At 35.4% G+C, this 16,192-nt stretch overlaps 1 protein-coding gene across 2 annotated transcripts in view; it reads right to left on the bottom strand.

Moving 5' to 3' along the window:
* Positions 1-411: 411 nt before the first annotated feature.
* The window catches only part of AEBP2 (AE binding protein 2), a 68,971-nt gene continuing 53,190 nt past the window's right edge, over positions 412-16,192 (bottom strand). The window contains exon 9 of one of the 2 annotated variants that reach the window (XM_081059000.1): positions 412-2,693. In XM_081059000.1, coding sequence (XP_080915126.1) covers positions 2,690-2,693 — 4 coding nt within the window. In that variant the 3' untranslated portion in view covers positions 412-2,689. Of the gene's footprint in view, positions 2,694-13,239; positions 16,122-16,192 lie in introns of those variants that run through there. The other variant, XM_081058999.1, reaches the window with a different exon arrangement.

Here is a 16,192-nt window from a genome sequence, read left to right as displayed (position 1 = left end):
AATATGTTTCTCCCACTTATCCACATGCCTTGCTCCCTCTCTCCTGTTACGCAGGTCTCTCTGCAAAAGTATTACCACCCCAAAAAGAACTTCCCAGACTGTGCTAACTAAAATAGCACCCTACCGTTATCTAGCTCCTTACTCTGCTTTATTTTTCTTCATGGCCTTTATCACTAACTACACATATATGTTTATTGTCTTATCCCTCACCTCCCCACTAGAATGTAAGTTCCATGAGGACAGCATCTTTTGTTTTACTCATTCCTGTATCCCCAGAATGCTGCACAGAGTAGGAAATCAATAAATATTGAGTTAATACATTTTCTCAATCTTCATTTGATCCCTCCTTTTTGCCCATTTGATTCTTCCTTTTCCTTTGAATAGGGTGAAATAGAGGAAAACCAGAACTTAAAAATCATAAAAACAAATACTATACTTTAATTTTGTCTGAGAATGCATAACGTTAAGATATAAATTACATAACATATAGTCTGTAAATACATCCCTTATTCCTTATAAATGCTTAACTCTCATTTACAGTATTGTAGACAGAGCAATGGGATGAATTGATAGCAGCTCACTATTTATTTCTAATGGTTTGAACTTCTGTTTCTGGTCTGGAATGTTGGACATCATCATTCTGTCCTAACAAGTAGAAAGCTCAATTGTAAATTAACAACTTTTCTTAGATCCATCAGAGAATTGAGGTCACAGGGCAAACCACAGCCCCCAAAACTAGAGACACAAAGAGGTGGATACAAAGAATCACACTTACTGGAGCAGAAACCTCCATGGGAACCAGTATTGAGGTAGGAAAGCTGTAACTGGTGAATTGCTGGAAACTCAGTGTGGACAAGTTTGAGTTAAAAAAAACTCCAAGGGGACCTACTCCTGGCCCCACCTCCACTTCTGTGAGTTTTATTTCCAGAAGTCCTACCAGATTCTCATAGTGTAGACAGAGAAAAGTCTTCTGCTTTTGGTAGGACCAGGAGAAAGTAGCCATTTTGAAAGTCACGCAAAGCATTCTGCAATTTTTAACAAGGCCTGCACTCTAAGGAAACTATTTCACCAGAGACTAACCCTATTGGAGTTTTATCAGAATCTAACTGACCTGGGAGAAGTCCTTCAGATGGGACAAGGGAAATACCCAACTACAGCCTTCTCTAGCCATCCTGCCCCACCTAAGTAAGGAAAAGACGGAAAGGCACTCGAGAAGGTCACTGCCCAGGGGCACAGGCTCACCTAATCATGGGACTATAGAAAGCTGCTCCTCCCTCCCTCATACCTCACTGCCTTATCACTAAAGGCATGTTGAAAAAAATTACCACAGTTCTTTTTACCAGGTACATCAGATCCCATTTTCAACAAACATTTACTACACGGATATTAAAATGCAAAAAACACATTTTAAAGCGACATAGCAAGCATGAGAATCAAACTCAGATATGGCAGGCAAGTGGAATTATCAAGCCGGGATTTAAAACAGTTAATATCAATATGAATGATAAGTATCAATAGGCTCATGGTAAAAGTAGACAACATTCAAGAGCAGATGGGTAATGTAAGCAGAGAGATGGAAATTAAAAGAATCAAAAAGTTCTTAGAAATCAAAAACTGCCACAGAAATAATGAAGAATGACTTTGATGGCCTCATTAGTAGACTGGACACGGTTGAGGAAAGCATCTGTGAACTTGGGAATATATCAATAGAAACTTCCAAAACTGAAAAGCAAAGAGAAAAACAGACTAAAAAAAAAAAAAAAAAAAAAAAAGAACAGAATATCCAAGAACTGTTTGACAACTACAAAGGTTTAACACATGTGTAATAGGAGTACCAGAAGAAGGAACAGAAGAAACATTTGAAGCAATAAAAACAGAATTCCCCAAAATTAATCTCAGATAGCAAACCACAAATACAGAAAACTCAGAGAAAAGAAAGATAAATGCCCAAAAAATCTACACCTAAGCATATCATATTCAACTTGCAGAAAATCAAGAATAAAGAAAAAATCTTGAAAAATGCCACAGGGGAAAAAATACCTTATCTATAGAGCAAAGATAAAAATAACAGTAGATATCTCAGAAACCATGCAATCAGAGAAAGTGAAGTGAAATATTTAAAGTTTTTAAAGAAAAACACAAAACACCAACCAAGAATTCTGTGAAATCATCCTTCAGCAGTGAAGGAGAATCACTTTCACAGACAAATAAAAATTGAGGGCATTTATTGCCAGTAAGGAAATACTAAGAAAAGTTCTTCAGAGAAAAGGAAATGATATAGGTCAGAAACTCAGATCTGCATAAAGAAAGGAAGAGCATTAGAGAAGAAATAAGTGAAGAAAGTATACTTCCAATGGTTTGTACCATATTTACCTTGCTGTTTGTCATAAATTAAAAGTAATTTCAATCACTAAGCAGAGTTGCATTAATAAGTGGAAACAGCTTGGACGCAGACAAGGAGAAAGATGAGTAAAACTTGGTTAAGATTTCCTTGACACTAATTTAAGATGCTTTCTTTCAGAGATGCTTATTCTTTTAACACAGTGGGCAAAATACATTCAAATAATTAACCACTTATCAAAAAGGCACAGTAGTAAGATCTCTGGGTTTAGAATCAGGCAGAAATGGTTCAAACTCCAGGCTCGGCAACTTGCTGGCTGTATAGTCTTGGGAAAGTTACCTGAGTAACTCATCTGTAAAACAAAAATAGTGAAATCCATATTTCATGTTAACTGTAAGGATTAAATGTAAAGCATTGCAAATTCACCTAGTCCTCTATCTTGCTAATTCTAAACGCTTAATGGCGGAATTACAAACACTATTAATCTTGCAACTTCCTCTTTCCACTAGCTTAGATCTAACAAGTTTATGGCGAATCTCTAGTAAATTTATAAAATTTCAGAATATGTATTTTGTGGACATCATCCCAGCTGTATCTTAAATTTTTTTCCTATCTTATAATCATTATTTTCTTTTAAAATATTACCTTGCTTCATACTTTATAACAGTATGAAACCTTCTGAAACAAAAGGGGAAAAGAGACCAAACCAGTTTCATATCTTCTCCACGGGGTGGATGAAATGACCCTAGAAAGTGCCTTCTAAAAGTACTTCAACCTCCAATCTTCATCAGATGGCATCGAAGGCAGACCTGCTAGCCCATATTCCCAGCCACAGAAAATGCCTACTGCATACATATTTGTTGCTCGTTATAATTCACTTCTGTATTTTCCTCCCCCAGCTTTTTTTTCTGGCAAAGATAAAATTTCAATTATTTGGTATTTACTCAATCTGCTTAGACTGTCTTATGTTCAAATTTCCTTTTAATCTATAAACATCAACTAACCTCTCTATACTACCGTGTTTCCCTGAAAATAAGACCTAGCCGGACCATCAGCTCTAATGTGTCTTTTGAAGCAAAAATTAATATAAGACCCAGTCTTATATTAGATATTATGTTATATATTATATGAGACCAGGTCTTATATTAAAATAAAGCCATGTATTATATTTTATTATATGTTATATTATATCATATCATATTATTAGACCAGGTCTTATATTAAAATAAGACTGGGTCTTATATTAATTTTTGCTCCAAAAGATGCATTAGAGCTGATTGTCCTGCGAGATCTTATTTTCGGGGACACACGTTATGTATTGGTCTCTATTTCAGGAAATATGCCCTATGTTACTAACTTCCTAAGTGATCTGCACAATGTCACAAAAGAAGGCATAATGCAGGAGAAAAAAACACAAATAATATTTGGCTCAGTTCCATGTTAATGAGGCTATTTTTCACTATATGGAAATAAATCTAGGCAGGACTTACCTGCCCGTTTGACTATCACACTCCATAAAGGCAGGTTCATTTTTAAGTGCTTGAAGGCATTTTTGATGTTTTACTTCTCACAAAGTTAAAATGGGTCATGTATTTTATGTACTCTACATTATGCCAGTACTTTTTTACATCTGATTTTAAATGATGTAATGGTACAATTAGAACAACACAGCACTAAAAAGGATACTTGTCTTAGCTACCTCACACTGGAAAGCAAGTGTGAATTTATTTAATAGATAATATATTTGATTAAGAACTGTAAGAAAATATATTAATTTCCCCAGTAATGCATTCTAGCATTTTCAAATCTTGGAAAATTATTTTTCAGTAAAATTTAAACATCTTCTTCCAAAATTATGACTTATTCCTTTTCTTAATTTCCCCTCTGGAGAGCAAGGCAGAGCAGCACCCTGGACTGTGTTCCCATCACCACTCCATCAGACCCCGCTTCTCATCTACTAGGCACAGTGACCAAAACAAATCTGACCATCAGTTCCCTTCCTGAAACCTTAAATCATTCCCCATCGTCTTTCACATGACGACCAAACTGTGGCGCATGGAAATAAGGCCCTCAGCAGAGCATCCTCCCAACCTCTTCAGACTTACCTCCCACCACTCTCGGCCTTCTGCTTTACCTAGATACCACATTGTTCCACAATACAGCTTGTGGAGCTCCCTCTGGCTTGAACTAAACCATCTTCCCTTCCATTCTCCAGCACTAAGTCCCATGTAATCTTTAACAGGTAACTACATTGTCTTCTGAAGGGAGCCTGCCTGGATGCTGTAGGCTGGCCCAATGCTTTGTGCTTCTACAATACTCCAGGTGTGTTTCGAACATGGTACTTCACACTATACAGAAATTACGTTAATGTCACTGTAACCTCACTACTCCTAAATCTGTAAAGTATGAATGGAACACCTTATCATTTTTATTCAAAGTACCAAGTACATGCTGGGTACTAAATATTTACACAATTGTTCTAAACTTGTCTTTTCTGCATATACTATTTCTTCTGGCATTCATCTTGTCCTGTGTCAGGTTTGAAAAGTCACTTCCGACAGAGTATCATTCACAAACTGTCCAAGAGCTTTGCCCAGATACTATCTATGTAATCTTGGAAACATCACTTAATCTCTCTGCAACTGTTTCCTCCACCAGAAAATGGAACACCAGCTTCAAGGTTATTATGAGGATTAAATGAGCTAATGTATCTGAGGCACTCAGAACAGAAACTGGCACTTAGTGTTTGATAAATGTTAAATATTCCTAGATATTTCCCCAAAAATAAGACCTAGCCGGATAATCAACTCTAATGCATCTTTTGGAGCAAAAATTAAGACCCGGTCTTATTTTACTGTAAGACTGGATCTTATGTAAATAAGACCAGGTATAATATATAATACCAGGTCTAATATTAATTTTTGCTCCAAAATACCCATTAGAGCTGATTGTCCGGCAAGGTCTTATTTTCGGGGATACACGGTATTACTCCAAGTGATTCATGTTAAAACCCCCTTATCTCACATTATTGCAAAAAAGATCTAAAGTGGTATTTGGTACAAAAGATATAAACAGTTACCTTTATGTTCCTAAATATTTGATAATAAGTAACTCAAACCATTGATCATTCTTTACCACCACTTGGCACTTGGTAAACCTATCAAAAAATGTCTACTAGGTCTTAGGTTGAATTACTGCTCCTTGTTAAAAAGGTACCCAGGGTTCTGTTTTTGTTCAAGCCCAGACTCAAGAGGAAGTTTATGAACAATTCACTGAAGGTGAAATGACAAACTCCTCTTTATGACAATGTGTAACAACTTAACCTAGATTTCAAAGTATGCTAATTATATTCGCCGGCTTCTACTTTAAATCATTTCCACTATAAATTCCTTCCTGACTCATACCACTTCCACTTGGATGTCTAACAAGCATCCTAAATATAAACCATTCAAAGCTTAATTCACCCCTCCCAAACCTTCTCCACATTGCAGCCTCTCCCATCACTGTTGGGATGGCAGTTCTATACTATTAGTTTATGACAAAAACCTGGGAAACCTGGGGTCATTCTTGACTCTCTCATACTACATCCAAACTCTCAGCAACCTACCTTCAAATACCCAAGTTCCAACTCTTTACCACCATCCATTCTGGTTCCAGCCAGAATGTTTACTTTAATAGCCTTTTAACTGTTCTTCTTTCTCTGCCTTTGCTCACTTACAGTCAATTCTTCAATCATCAAAATGATCCTTTAAAAACATAATTCAGATCATAACTTTTCTCTGCTCAAAACCCTCCTCCAATGGCTTCCCATCTCCTGAAAGGTAAAGTCCTATCACATCAACCCCAGCCCTATGACACACCGAGCATGATAAAATGCAAGCTCCGAGAAGCTAGGATTTTAAAAAATGTTTTGCTCAATGCAGCATCACCAATACCTGGGGTCATGCTGGGAAAGTGTAAGAACCCAATACATATTTGAATAAATAATCTTGCCTCAAGGGTTTTTATACTTGTCCTCTCTACCAGGAATGCTCTTCCTTCAGGTAACTTACATGACTTCTCACTCAGCTCCTTCAGAGCTTTGCCCAAATGTCACTTGATCAATAAGGCTTTACCAACTACCCTACTTAAATTGCATTACAAATTCTCTCCCTATTCCTTCCCCCTTTTTTTTTTTTAAAAAAACACATTTTATTAAGATAGTTTTATGTATATATATATATATTTTTTTTTTTTGAGAGCCCACTGGCCCATGTGGGAATCGAACCGGCAGCCTTCGGAGTTAGGAGCATGGAGCTCTAACCACCTGAGCCACTGGGCCGGCCCTCCCCCATTTTTTCTTCACAGCATTCACACAAGACGCACTACAGTTTACTCATTTGCATACTGCCTGTCATCTCCCATCCACACACTTTTAAGTTCCATAAGATCAAGAATGTTTACTTCATTCACTGTTGAATCCCCAGAATCTAGAGCAATGCCTTGCACTTTGCAGACGCTCTAAGATTTTGCTATTAGTATTTTATTAATTTTTAGGCTAACAGTTAACTTCACAACATTCCTGGTACAACAAATTCTTTGCCAGAAATACTTGTTCTAACATCTCCAGTATACCTAAAAACTTCCATTCTAAGCCACACTACCTTAAAAACTGATGTAAATTATGAAATTGTAATTAATGTTTTTAAAGTGCTTTAAGTAATATCTTTAATGCTGCCCAATTACATTCCAAAATCAGAAGTCTTTTGTATTTAATAAATCTTAAATAACTTGAAGTCAGAGTTCAGATAACTCAGTGTCCTCAAACCTACTTAAAACATAGCCAAAAGATACAGAAAAAAATGTTCAGTGATCATTAGATATAAGCAGAAAATGTAAGTATTTATTTACAGCGTTTACTGATCCACCTCAAAATCACTATGCAAAAGACAGACACAAGAGTACACACTGTGATTCCATTTACATAAAACGTAGAAAATGCAAACCAGTCTACACTGAGAGATCAGTGGTTGCCTGGGGCTGGACGGAAAGATGTACTGCAAACAAGTAGGAGGAAACTCAAGGAAGGAGACGGAAAAGTTCTATTATCTTGATTGTGCTGGTGATTTCATGGTTACTGTGCATCTGTCAAAAGTCTTCTAATTGTACAATTAAAATAGATTGTAAGATATTGAAATTAATCAGATGTTAAAATTAGATTATTTTTGTGATGATACATGATTGGAGAACTTTTTATTACCCAAGCATAATCAGAAAAACTAAGTAAATTGCACATTTCCTCCAATGACAAGACCACATCCACAGTGCATTTGAAGGGATAGATGTAAAGATTAAGATTATACTCTTCAAGCCATGCTCATTCAAAACAATGACTATAAATCTCATTGAAATCTCACAACAAATCCCACTGAGTGATAACAACATGGCATTTTACAAATGAAAAAATAGGCACTATAAATTTAAATAAGTCTCCCAAAACCATAGTCAGTTTTCAGCTGAACTGAGAATTAAACCCAGGCGAGTCCTATTCTTAACCCACTTTTCCACTTTACATTGACTAAAATGTTAAGTACTGGTGAAATGCAGGGAAGAGCATTCACATCCAGTCAATGGGAGTTTACATTGGTACCACCTTTTTAGGAAAACATTTTGGCAATACCAAAACTCACAATAGACGCAACTCACAAACTCTTTTAAGTCAGCTAACAGTCCCTTCCAAGAAATTACAGTATAGAAACATCTCTCCAAGTGTATTTCCAAGGATGCTATTGTATTAATTATATGACAGAAAATATGTAAACAATCTCAGTATCAACCAACAAGGAATGGTTAAGTGACTATGGTACATCTCTCTTGGCCATAAAAAAAATTTAAGAGCTAAAAAAAAAAAAAAAAAAAAAGTTAAGAGCTATACGAATGTCTTGAGTAAAAGTCAAATCCAAGAACTGGATTTATAATGATTTAAATAAGCATAAAAGAAGAGTTTTAGAACTAGTCAACAACATATTAATTTGGAAACCAGGAAAGTGTGGCCAGTTGACAGTAATGACTTTCACTTTCATTCCTAGTTCCTAGTCTATTTTAATTTCTTCATTTCAGCATTACAATTTTAATAAATATTTTTTAAATACTATTTTTTAAATTTTTATTATTGGCTAGAAAGACTTTTCAATATGCAAATATATTTCTTCCAAGAGTTGCCCCAATGTGATCTCAAGAGTCCATGTTAACTCCTTTTCTGGAAACTTTCTTTTCTTAGTTGTAGTATTCTAACACTACTAACGTTTAAGACAAACTTTCAAAGAAATGCTGACTACTCTGAATTACATTTTAAAATGAAATTAGCTATGTTGGGTGATTTAGGGGAGAACATATAGGGAGGAGAACAGAGAAACTTAAATAAGCTCTCCTATCAAGAATAACATTTACTGCCATCTTTTAAAAGTATCATTTAAAAGATGTGAGATTTCAGTCAAAATGGCGGAGTAAGTAAACACTGTACTCACCTCCTCTCAGGGCCACATCAATTACAACTGAATTACAGAAAAATCAACACTGAGAATAGCCTGAAGTCTAGATGAACTGAAGCCCTACAACTACGAACATACAGAAGGTACCTCAAGACTGATAGGAGGGGCAGAAACACAGGAAGGCTGGTCCCACACCTGGGTGTGACCATTAAAAATTGGGAGGGATAATCTCAGCTGTAGTGGTTGCCCCTGAGGGGCCCCAGCTCCTCCCCAGCCCAGGGTTTCAGCGCCAGGGAGAGAAGTACCCATAATTTCTAGTTGTGAAAACCAGCAGAGACTGTGGCCGAGTGAGACGGAGGGTGGCTGCACTCCCAGGCACAACTCTTTAAAGGACAGAGCACAGACTCATTCAATGACGGACTCTCTCTGAGCAAACAGGCGCCAGGGACACACGGGAGGAACGGAATTGTGTAGCCTCAGGGTGAGGATAGGACCGGGAGGGACAGCTTCTCCTGGACAGAGGAGCTAGAAGAAGCCGTGTTTCTTTGTCAAGCCCTCCCACTGCCTGTGTGCTGGCACAAGCAGATGTCATGAGTCTCCATCAAACTAGCTATCACCTTTCGTCTGCCCCACCACAGTGATTCCTTAAGACTACACCCCACCCAACTTTCAGGCACACCCAAGCTGTTTCCAGTGGCTTTTCCCGTATAAAAGGCCTGCCTTGGCTCATGCTGTGGGCTTTCCTAAAATCTCTCAAAGGTTCACAAAACCCAAATAATTAGCATCTGGCTTTGGCATGTCCCACATCTCTGGTTGAGCAGCCCTAAGCTGGGCACTAGCGACAGCCAGCCTTATTTCACAGCTTGGCCTCCCAAGCCACCTCTGGATGGTTTTGTGACTCATGACAGGTAGCCCTACGCAGGGCACAGACTGTGGCCGAACTTGGCATGCAGGAGGTTCCCTTCTAGGAGGCCCCTGGGCTGGCAGGCCCAGTGGCCAGCTTTGGACTGGGCTGGAGTATGACCTGCCACCTCCAAGCACGACACACCCAAAGGGCAGGCTGGGCAGGCACCAGAGTCCCACTAGAAGGAACCCTGTTTTGAAGGGTCAGCCCCTGCACAACAGCTCCTCCACTGTAGTCACAGCCAGTCATCAAATCAATCAGTGGAAGGGTCAATCCCTCCTACTCACATGCAAAAAGCAATCAAGTCTCAACTACAATAGGCTACACACAACCAACAAAGGACACGTGGAACACCTGGCTCTGGTGACCAGGGGAGACTGCACTACTGGGTCCCACAGGACACCTATTACATAAGGGCCACTCTACTAAGACCAGCAGACATAGCAGCACTACATAGAAACAAACACAGGGAGACAGCCAAAATGGGGAGACCAAGAAACATATCCCAAATTAAAGAACAGAATAAAGCTCCAGAAAAAAAAAACAAAATAAAAAGCATCTGCCAGATGTAGAGTTCCAAACACTGATTATAGGATGTTCAATGATCTCAGGGAGAACTTCAACCAAGGTAAGAGTCATAAAAATTGAGATTGAAAACAAAAAAAGCCAGTCAGAAATAAGCCTACAATAACTGCAATGAAGCATACAATAGAGGGCCCAGGTTCAGAAGAAATCACTAGAAAATACCCTTTTAATGATGGCTATCCTCTTGCAAGCATAGCTGTAAATTAAAATACTTTTTATTTTTAATGCCCAGTAAGAATGCAACAATCCCAGGGGCGGCCAGTTAGCTCAGTTGGTTAGAGTGCAGTGCTCGCTAACACCAGGGTTGCCGATTCGATCCCGGCGTGGGCCAGTGTGAGCTGTGCCCTCCACCAACTAGATTGAAAACTACTTGACTTCAAGTTGATGGGTCCTGGAAAAACACACTTTAAATAAAAGTTTTTAAAAAATGCAACAACCACACACGCGCACGCGCACACACAGACACACACACACACAGGAATATTGCTCAGACATGGAATGGGTTCTTGCCATTTGTGGCGGCATCAATGGAAATGAAGGGTATTGTGCTGAGTGGAGTATGTCAGACAGCAAAAGACAGATGCAGTGAGATTTTGGTTACATGTGGAATCTAAGGAACAAAATAAAATTAAAAAAAACAGAAACAAACTCATAGATACAGAGAACATGTTGACAGTTGCCAGATGGGAGGGGAGTTGGGAATGGATAGAAAAGGGGAAGGGATTAAGAAGTACAAACTGGTTGTTACAAAGTAGTCTTGGGGATGTAGGGTATAGCACAAGGAATATAGTCAATAATATTGTAATAAGTATGTATGGTGTCAGGTACTAGATTTGTTGGGGTGAAAGATGGGTAGGAGTGGGGGACATGGTGAAAAAGGTGAAGGCGTTAAAGAGCTACAACAGTCATGGGGATGTGAGGCAAAGCATAGGGAATAGAGTTAATAACATGGTAATGACTGTATAGTGCCAGGTGGGTACTACATAGTCGGGGGATCACTTCTTAAATTATATAAATGTCTAACCACTATGCTGTACATCTGAAGTTAATATGAAATGATACTGAATGTTAACTTATTTAAAAATTAAAAAGGGGGGAAGGTGAATAGGAATAAGGTTTAAATTTCGAGGTATAAAACAAGTAAGTCACTGGGATGTAACTTACAGCACGGGGGAAAAGAGTCAATAATATTTTGATAGCACAGATTGCTGGACTTAACGGTGATCATTTCTTTAGGTCTATAAATGTTGAATTAACTATGGTGTATACCTGAAACTAATATAATATTGCATGTCACTTTATTTTAATAAAAATCTAAGATATGTTAATAATAAGATAACCTATTAAACTCTTAATTTGTGAAATTCAAAGACATAAACTGGGAATCTTCTAATCCATTCTTCTGCAACGCTCAATGATGTTTATACCAAACTATTTGCATTAGGCTCAGCTATCAAAAGTAAATGCTTACATTTTACAACCTATTATTATTCCCTAGCTACACACTGTCCCCCCAAAACTTTATGCTTTTCTAAAAGGAAAAAACCCCAAAGCATGAAATAATCTTATGAAAGACCTATTAGCCATCCAAATGTAGATGAATTTCTGAAATAATTTTAATAGAAACATACAAATCCTTGATAATTTCATAAATTAGTAAGATTTGTAAAGTTTTTCTTTACCAGAAGCATAGAAATATTGAAGAGGGGAAAAAGTGCTTGGGGTGACAATGCTTTGGGATGAAGACAAAACATTCGAATATTCAAATACTGGGTAATATCTTCACAAGAGTGTTGCTATTTAAAAATATGCTACTCATATCATAAATATAACCGAGGTATTATTTTTAAAAATGGTGCTCATCCGAAAACAAAATTAAGAACACTTTCAACAAAATTAAGTAAACCAAAAATGGTTACATTAAAACTAAGTACGTAAAAATATAAGATCAATCATCCTTTACACTGAGACTGTTTAGACAAACTTAAATATAGGTTCATACGAAAAGATATATATTATTATCAGTGTGGTTTAAGCCCAGTTATTTCAACTCTACTAGTGTTTTATATGGCTGTAACGCTCCAAAATATCTTACTATAACAAGTTCTCAATTATAAGACTATAATTTGTGCCATGTATCATGCTAAGAACAAGCAATGGCAGAAGACACTAAAAAAAATTTATAGTATTACAATGTATGTTGATTTCCTCTTTCACTGTGAAGTTTGGTAGGAAAAGAATACTGACCTAGGAAAATGTATGGATTGCAATTCCTGCTGTAACCACTTATAAGTAAGTCCTTTTTAATTTTCAAAGTAATAGAACCATGTGTTATATACTATGCAAACCTGATTCAGGAAATAAATTGGACTATGTCAACATTTTTTTTAATTTTTAAAAATTAAAAATAATACAGCATTTCATTATATTTTAAAGACTACTGAGGTTCATGACCATCAGAAAGGCCAAAAAAAATCTGCAGACCTTATTTATATTAAAGCTGTAGTGTCAGAACTGCAAAACATCTACCAAGTCACAGATTCTTTAAGACTTAAATTATATACATACAGATAAAATTTCTTATGTATGTAAAAAGTTTTATCCTTTTAAGAATTTATTTTTAAGTATTTTAGACTAGAAAAATATTTTTCATTGAAATCCCCAAAAATGTACTTCTTTAAAACAAAATTTAAAAAAAAGTCCAAATTACATTATTTCCTTTCTATAAGACTATATATATTAGCATCTCTTTGTAGGTCTACAATCCTAGGCCTTGTTATATAGATAAATATCAGTTTTTCATATTGAGAATTTACCTAAAACTAAGAATGCTTGCCTTTTAGAAAATTTTGCAAAAGTATTAAACACTTAAAAAAACCAGTTGTTCGCTATATAGAAAGCCCCCCCACAAACTGTTTTAAAGACTTCAACCATATTTTGCTATTATTGTATTTTATTCAAATATCTAACACTTCTGTTAACCATATATTTAAAAAGAATTCAAATAGCAAACAATAAACGATGATTTAAATAACTGTTGCAAATTCTATACTTTTAAGAGTACTTAAATATTTAAAACATTTTATTAAAGTGTGAAAGGAAAAAAGTTTTACAGTCAAAGTTTACCAACATGATTATCATTGCTTTCAATGAGAACAAATCTTAAAATACGCAGTGAGAGTTAATTACTCTCCATCTTAATTTCCTGTCATCTGAAATTCAGAAGTAACGTGTGTCCACTTTAGGGAAGATTTATATATATGAACAAAGTAAGTTTATTAAAAAAATAAACAACTTTAAATAAATTTTTACAATATTTTCCACTTCCAAGATTCTTTTAGATAGAGCAAGATGTGGCTTGTGGTTTAAACATGATCTGATTTACAAAATCTTACTTAGTCCTATTTAGTAAAACAAAATACAAAAACACAAATGGTGAAATATTAAGAACTACTAAGAAATCCAATGTAAAAGTTAAAAAAAAAAAAAAAAAAACACTCCACCATTTGTTGTAGGAACCTAATACGGCAATATTGAAAGTATATTAAACAGCTTTCACTGAAATTTAATGTACTGGCTTATTACCAAGATTAACACTATCATACTAAAATGTAACTTGTGTGGTCTAGTTTATTTTTACAAAAACTTTTATCAACTGTACCAGGGTTTGGCAAATTTTTCCTTAATAGGTCAGAGAGTAAATATTTCAGGTTTGTAAGCCAAAAAGTCTTACTACTCAACTCTGCTACTACAGGGAGAAAGCAGTCACAGACAACCCAAAAATGAATGGGTATGTCTGTGGGCTGCGGTTTGACCGCTGCTGAACCAGACAATGGATTTTGAATAAGAGACAAATTATACTTCAGGTGCCATATGACAAATGTCATATATAGGTGTTAGGAGGAACAATATAGATGAGTAGACACTACTTAATGGACATTATAAATTAAAATGTTCACACTTATTTGCCAACCATAACCGCTTGTTTTTATATGTATACATACAAGTTATAAAACTCTTCCACTTTAACTCTATATTCTTTTTGGCCTATTAACAGTATCAGACCAAAGTCAGATAAGCAGCAAAGTATCATGAGTGATTATGAGTACTCAGAGGCTAATCAAGAACCACGAAATTTGGTTTTAATGTCTAAATATTTGTACACAATGAAAAAACTAATTAATTTGCTGTGCACCTAAAGAAAATATTAGATGTTTATTTCATATGTCATTTTAAAATTTAATTGAATTGTTACAATTTTGAAGCTAAATGTGATTTGCTTTTGTTTTATTAGAAAAAATACTTAGGTGTCTACAATCATCGGTCAATTAAGAATGACTTACAAGAACATGAGGCAATAAAATAAAAAATACAGGTACAAACTATATATCCAAAACACTTCTATTTGGCAATTTTATAACAAATCAAAATTTAAAAAGAACAAAGAAGATTGCAGATTACTTCGTAGATACAGAATAAAGCAATTGATGAAGTGCTTAAGCAAAAATCAACAAAGGTAAGAAAACACACTTTTTTCATTTTAAAAATAAAATCACATTTGCTACAGATCATATGGATAATACCCTTATTAAACAACCATTCCAGAATGTCTTATAGTAGCCGTGCTTTTATTTGCACTTCAATTAATTTTCTATGACTCATTTCATGTATATAGCTCTTTACCCCACTGATAACGAATAAAGTTTCCCATAATTTTTATTATTTTAAATTTTTTTTAAAGTAAATGAGAAATGATTTATGTAGCATGGAACCTTTCCCACTTTGAAACCAAAGGCTTAGTTCTATATTTTTGTCTATTCTTTATTTAAAAAATTTAGTGTAAAAATTGCTGGTTTTTATATCACTGTAGTAAAGTGAAAACTCCTCAATCAGGAGTATTTTCTGCAGTTTGACTGCATATAACCACATACTTTACAATACGTCCTTCCAACAGTAAGGAAATAAATGATTTCACGGTCACTGTCAGAAATGAGTGCCATAACTCTATTATGGGTATAGGTCCTCCCTCAAAGACTTTCTGGAAGGATGTTCAATGTGTTTTGTTCTTAAAGATATTAACAGTAGTACATAGTCCCTTAAGTCTGCAAAAGACATTTATTGTTAAAGAAGGTGCTTTATTAACAATTCCTCTCGCAGCACTAGTGAATTACAATATCCTTCAATATTATTTCTACCCATAATATATACATTTAACTTTCATGCCTCTAGAAAAACATCTACAGTACATTTCATAATATAAAAATATATTACAAATCTGCTGAATTATTTACAAGCAATGTTCTATTATCTCTATGCAACATTTGTTTGATACAATACTAACAAGTTACACATATTTCCATTTCTGTAAGTTAAAAAAAAATCTATATGGCTTCTTGCTTAACAAAGCAAGAAAGTGATTTTGTTTTCCTTTTCAAAACCAACTTTGGTGCATAAAGGATTCAGTTTGAAGATACTTTAAAAAAAGAATACAATTTTTCTTGCATTAAGAAAAAACTAAAAAACCAAATGCTTTCCTCAAAAAAAACTTAGAGGCCTATGTAAGTTAAAATGAAAATACTCTTATTCAAATATTTGAAATAGAGGTTTTTCAAAAACCGTTAACAGATTAGTTATATAGGTAAATATTAACATACTGTACTCCATGAGAAAACCCTAGTCCTGAAAAGGGAGCCACCAGACATACGGCAACACTCTTTAACAGATATTTTCAGCCCTAATTCGAAAGACGAATTTTTAGTTGATTGCAAATGTCGTTCACTGTTTGCTTAAATACAAATTGAACACTTTTCTTATCAGAGTTCTGCAAAAGAACACAAATGGCAACCAATCACATCTATTTATCATAATTGAAAGGTAAAAATTATCTCTTGA

The sequence above is a fragment of the Rhinolophus hipposideros genome (genome assembly GCF_964194185.1).
Source record: "Rhinolophus hipposideros genome assembly, chromosome: 9".
In the NCBI taxonomy this organism is placed as follows: Eukaryota; Metazoa; Chordata; class Mammalia; order Chiroptera; family Rhinolophidae; genus Rhinolophus; species Rhinolophus hipposideros.
The sequence above is the reverse complement of the archived record's forward strand: the minus strand, read 5'-3'. Positions and strand labels throughout refer to the sequence as shown.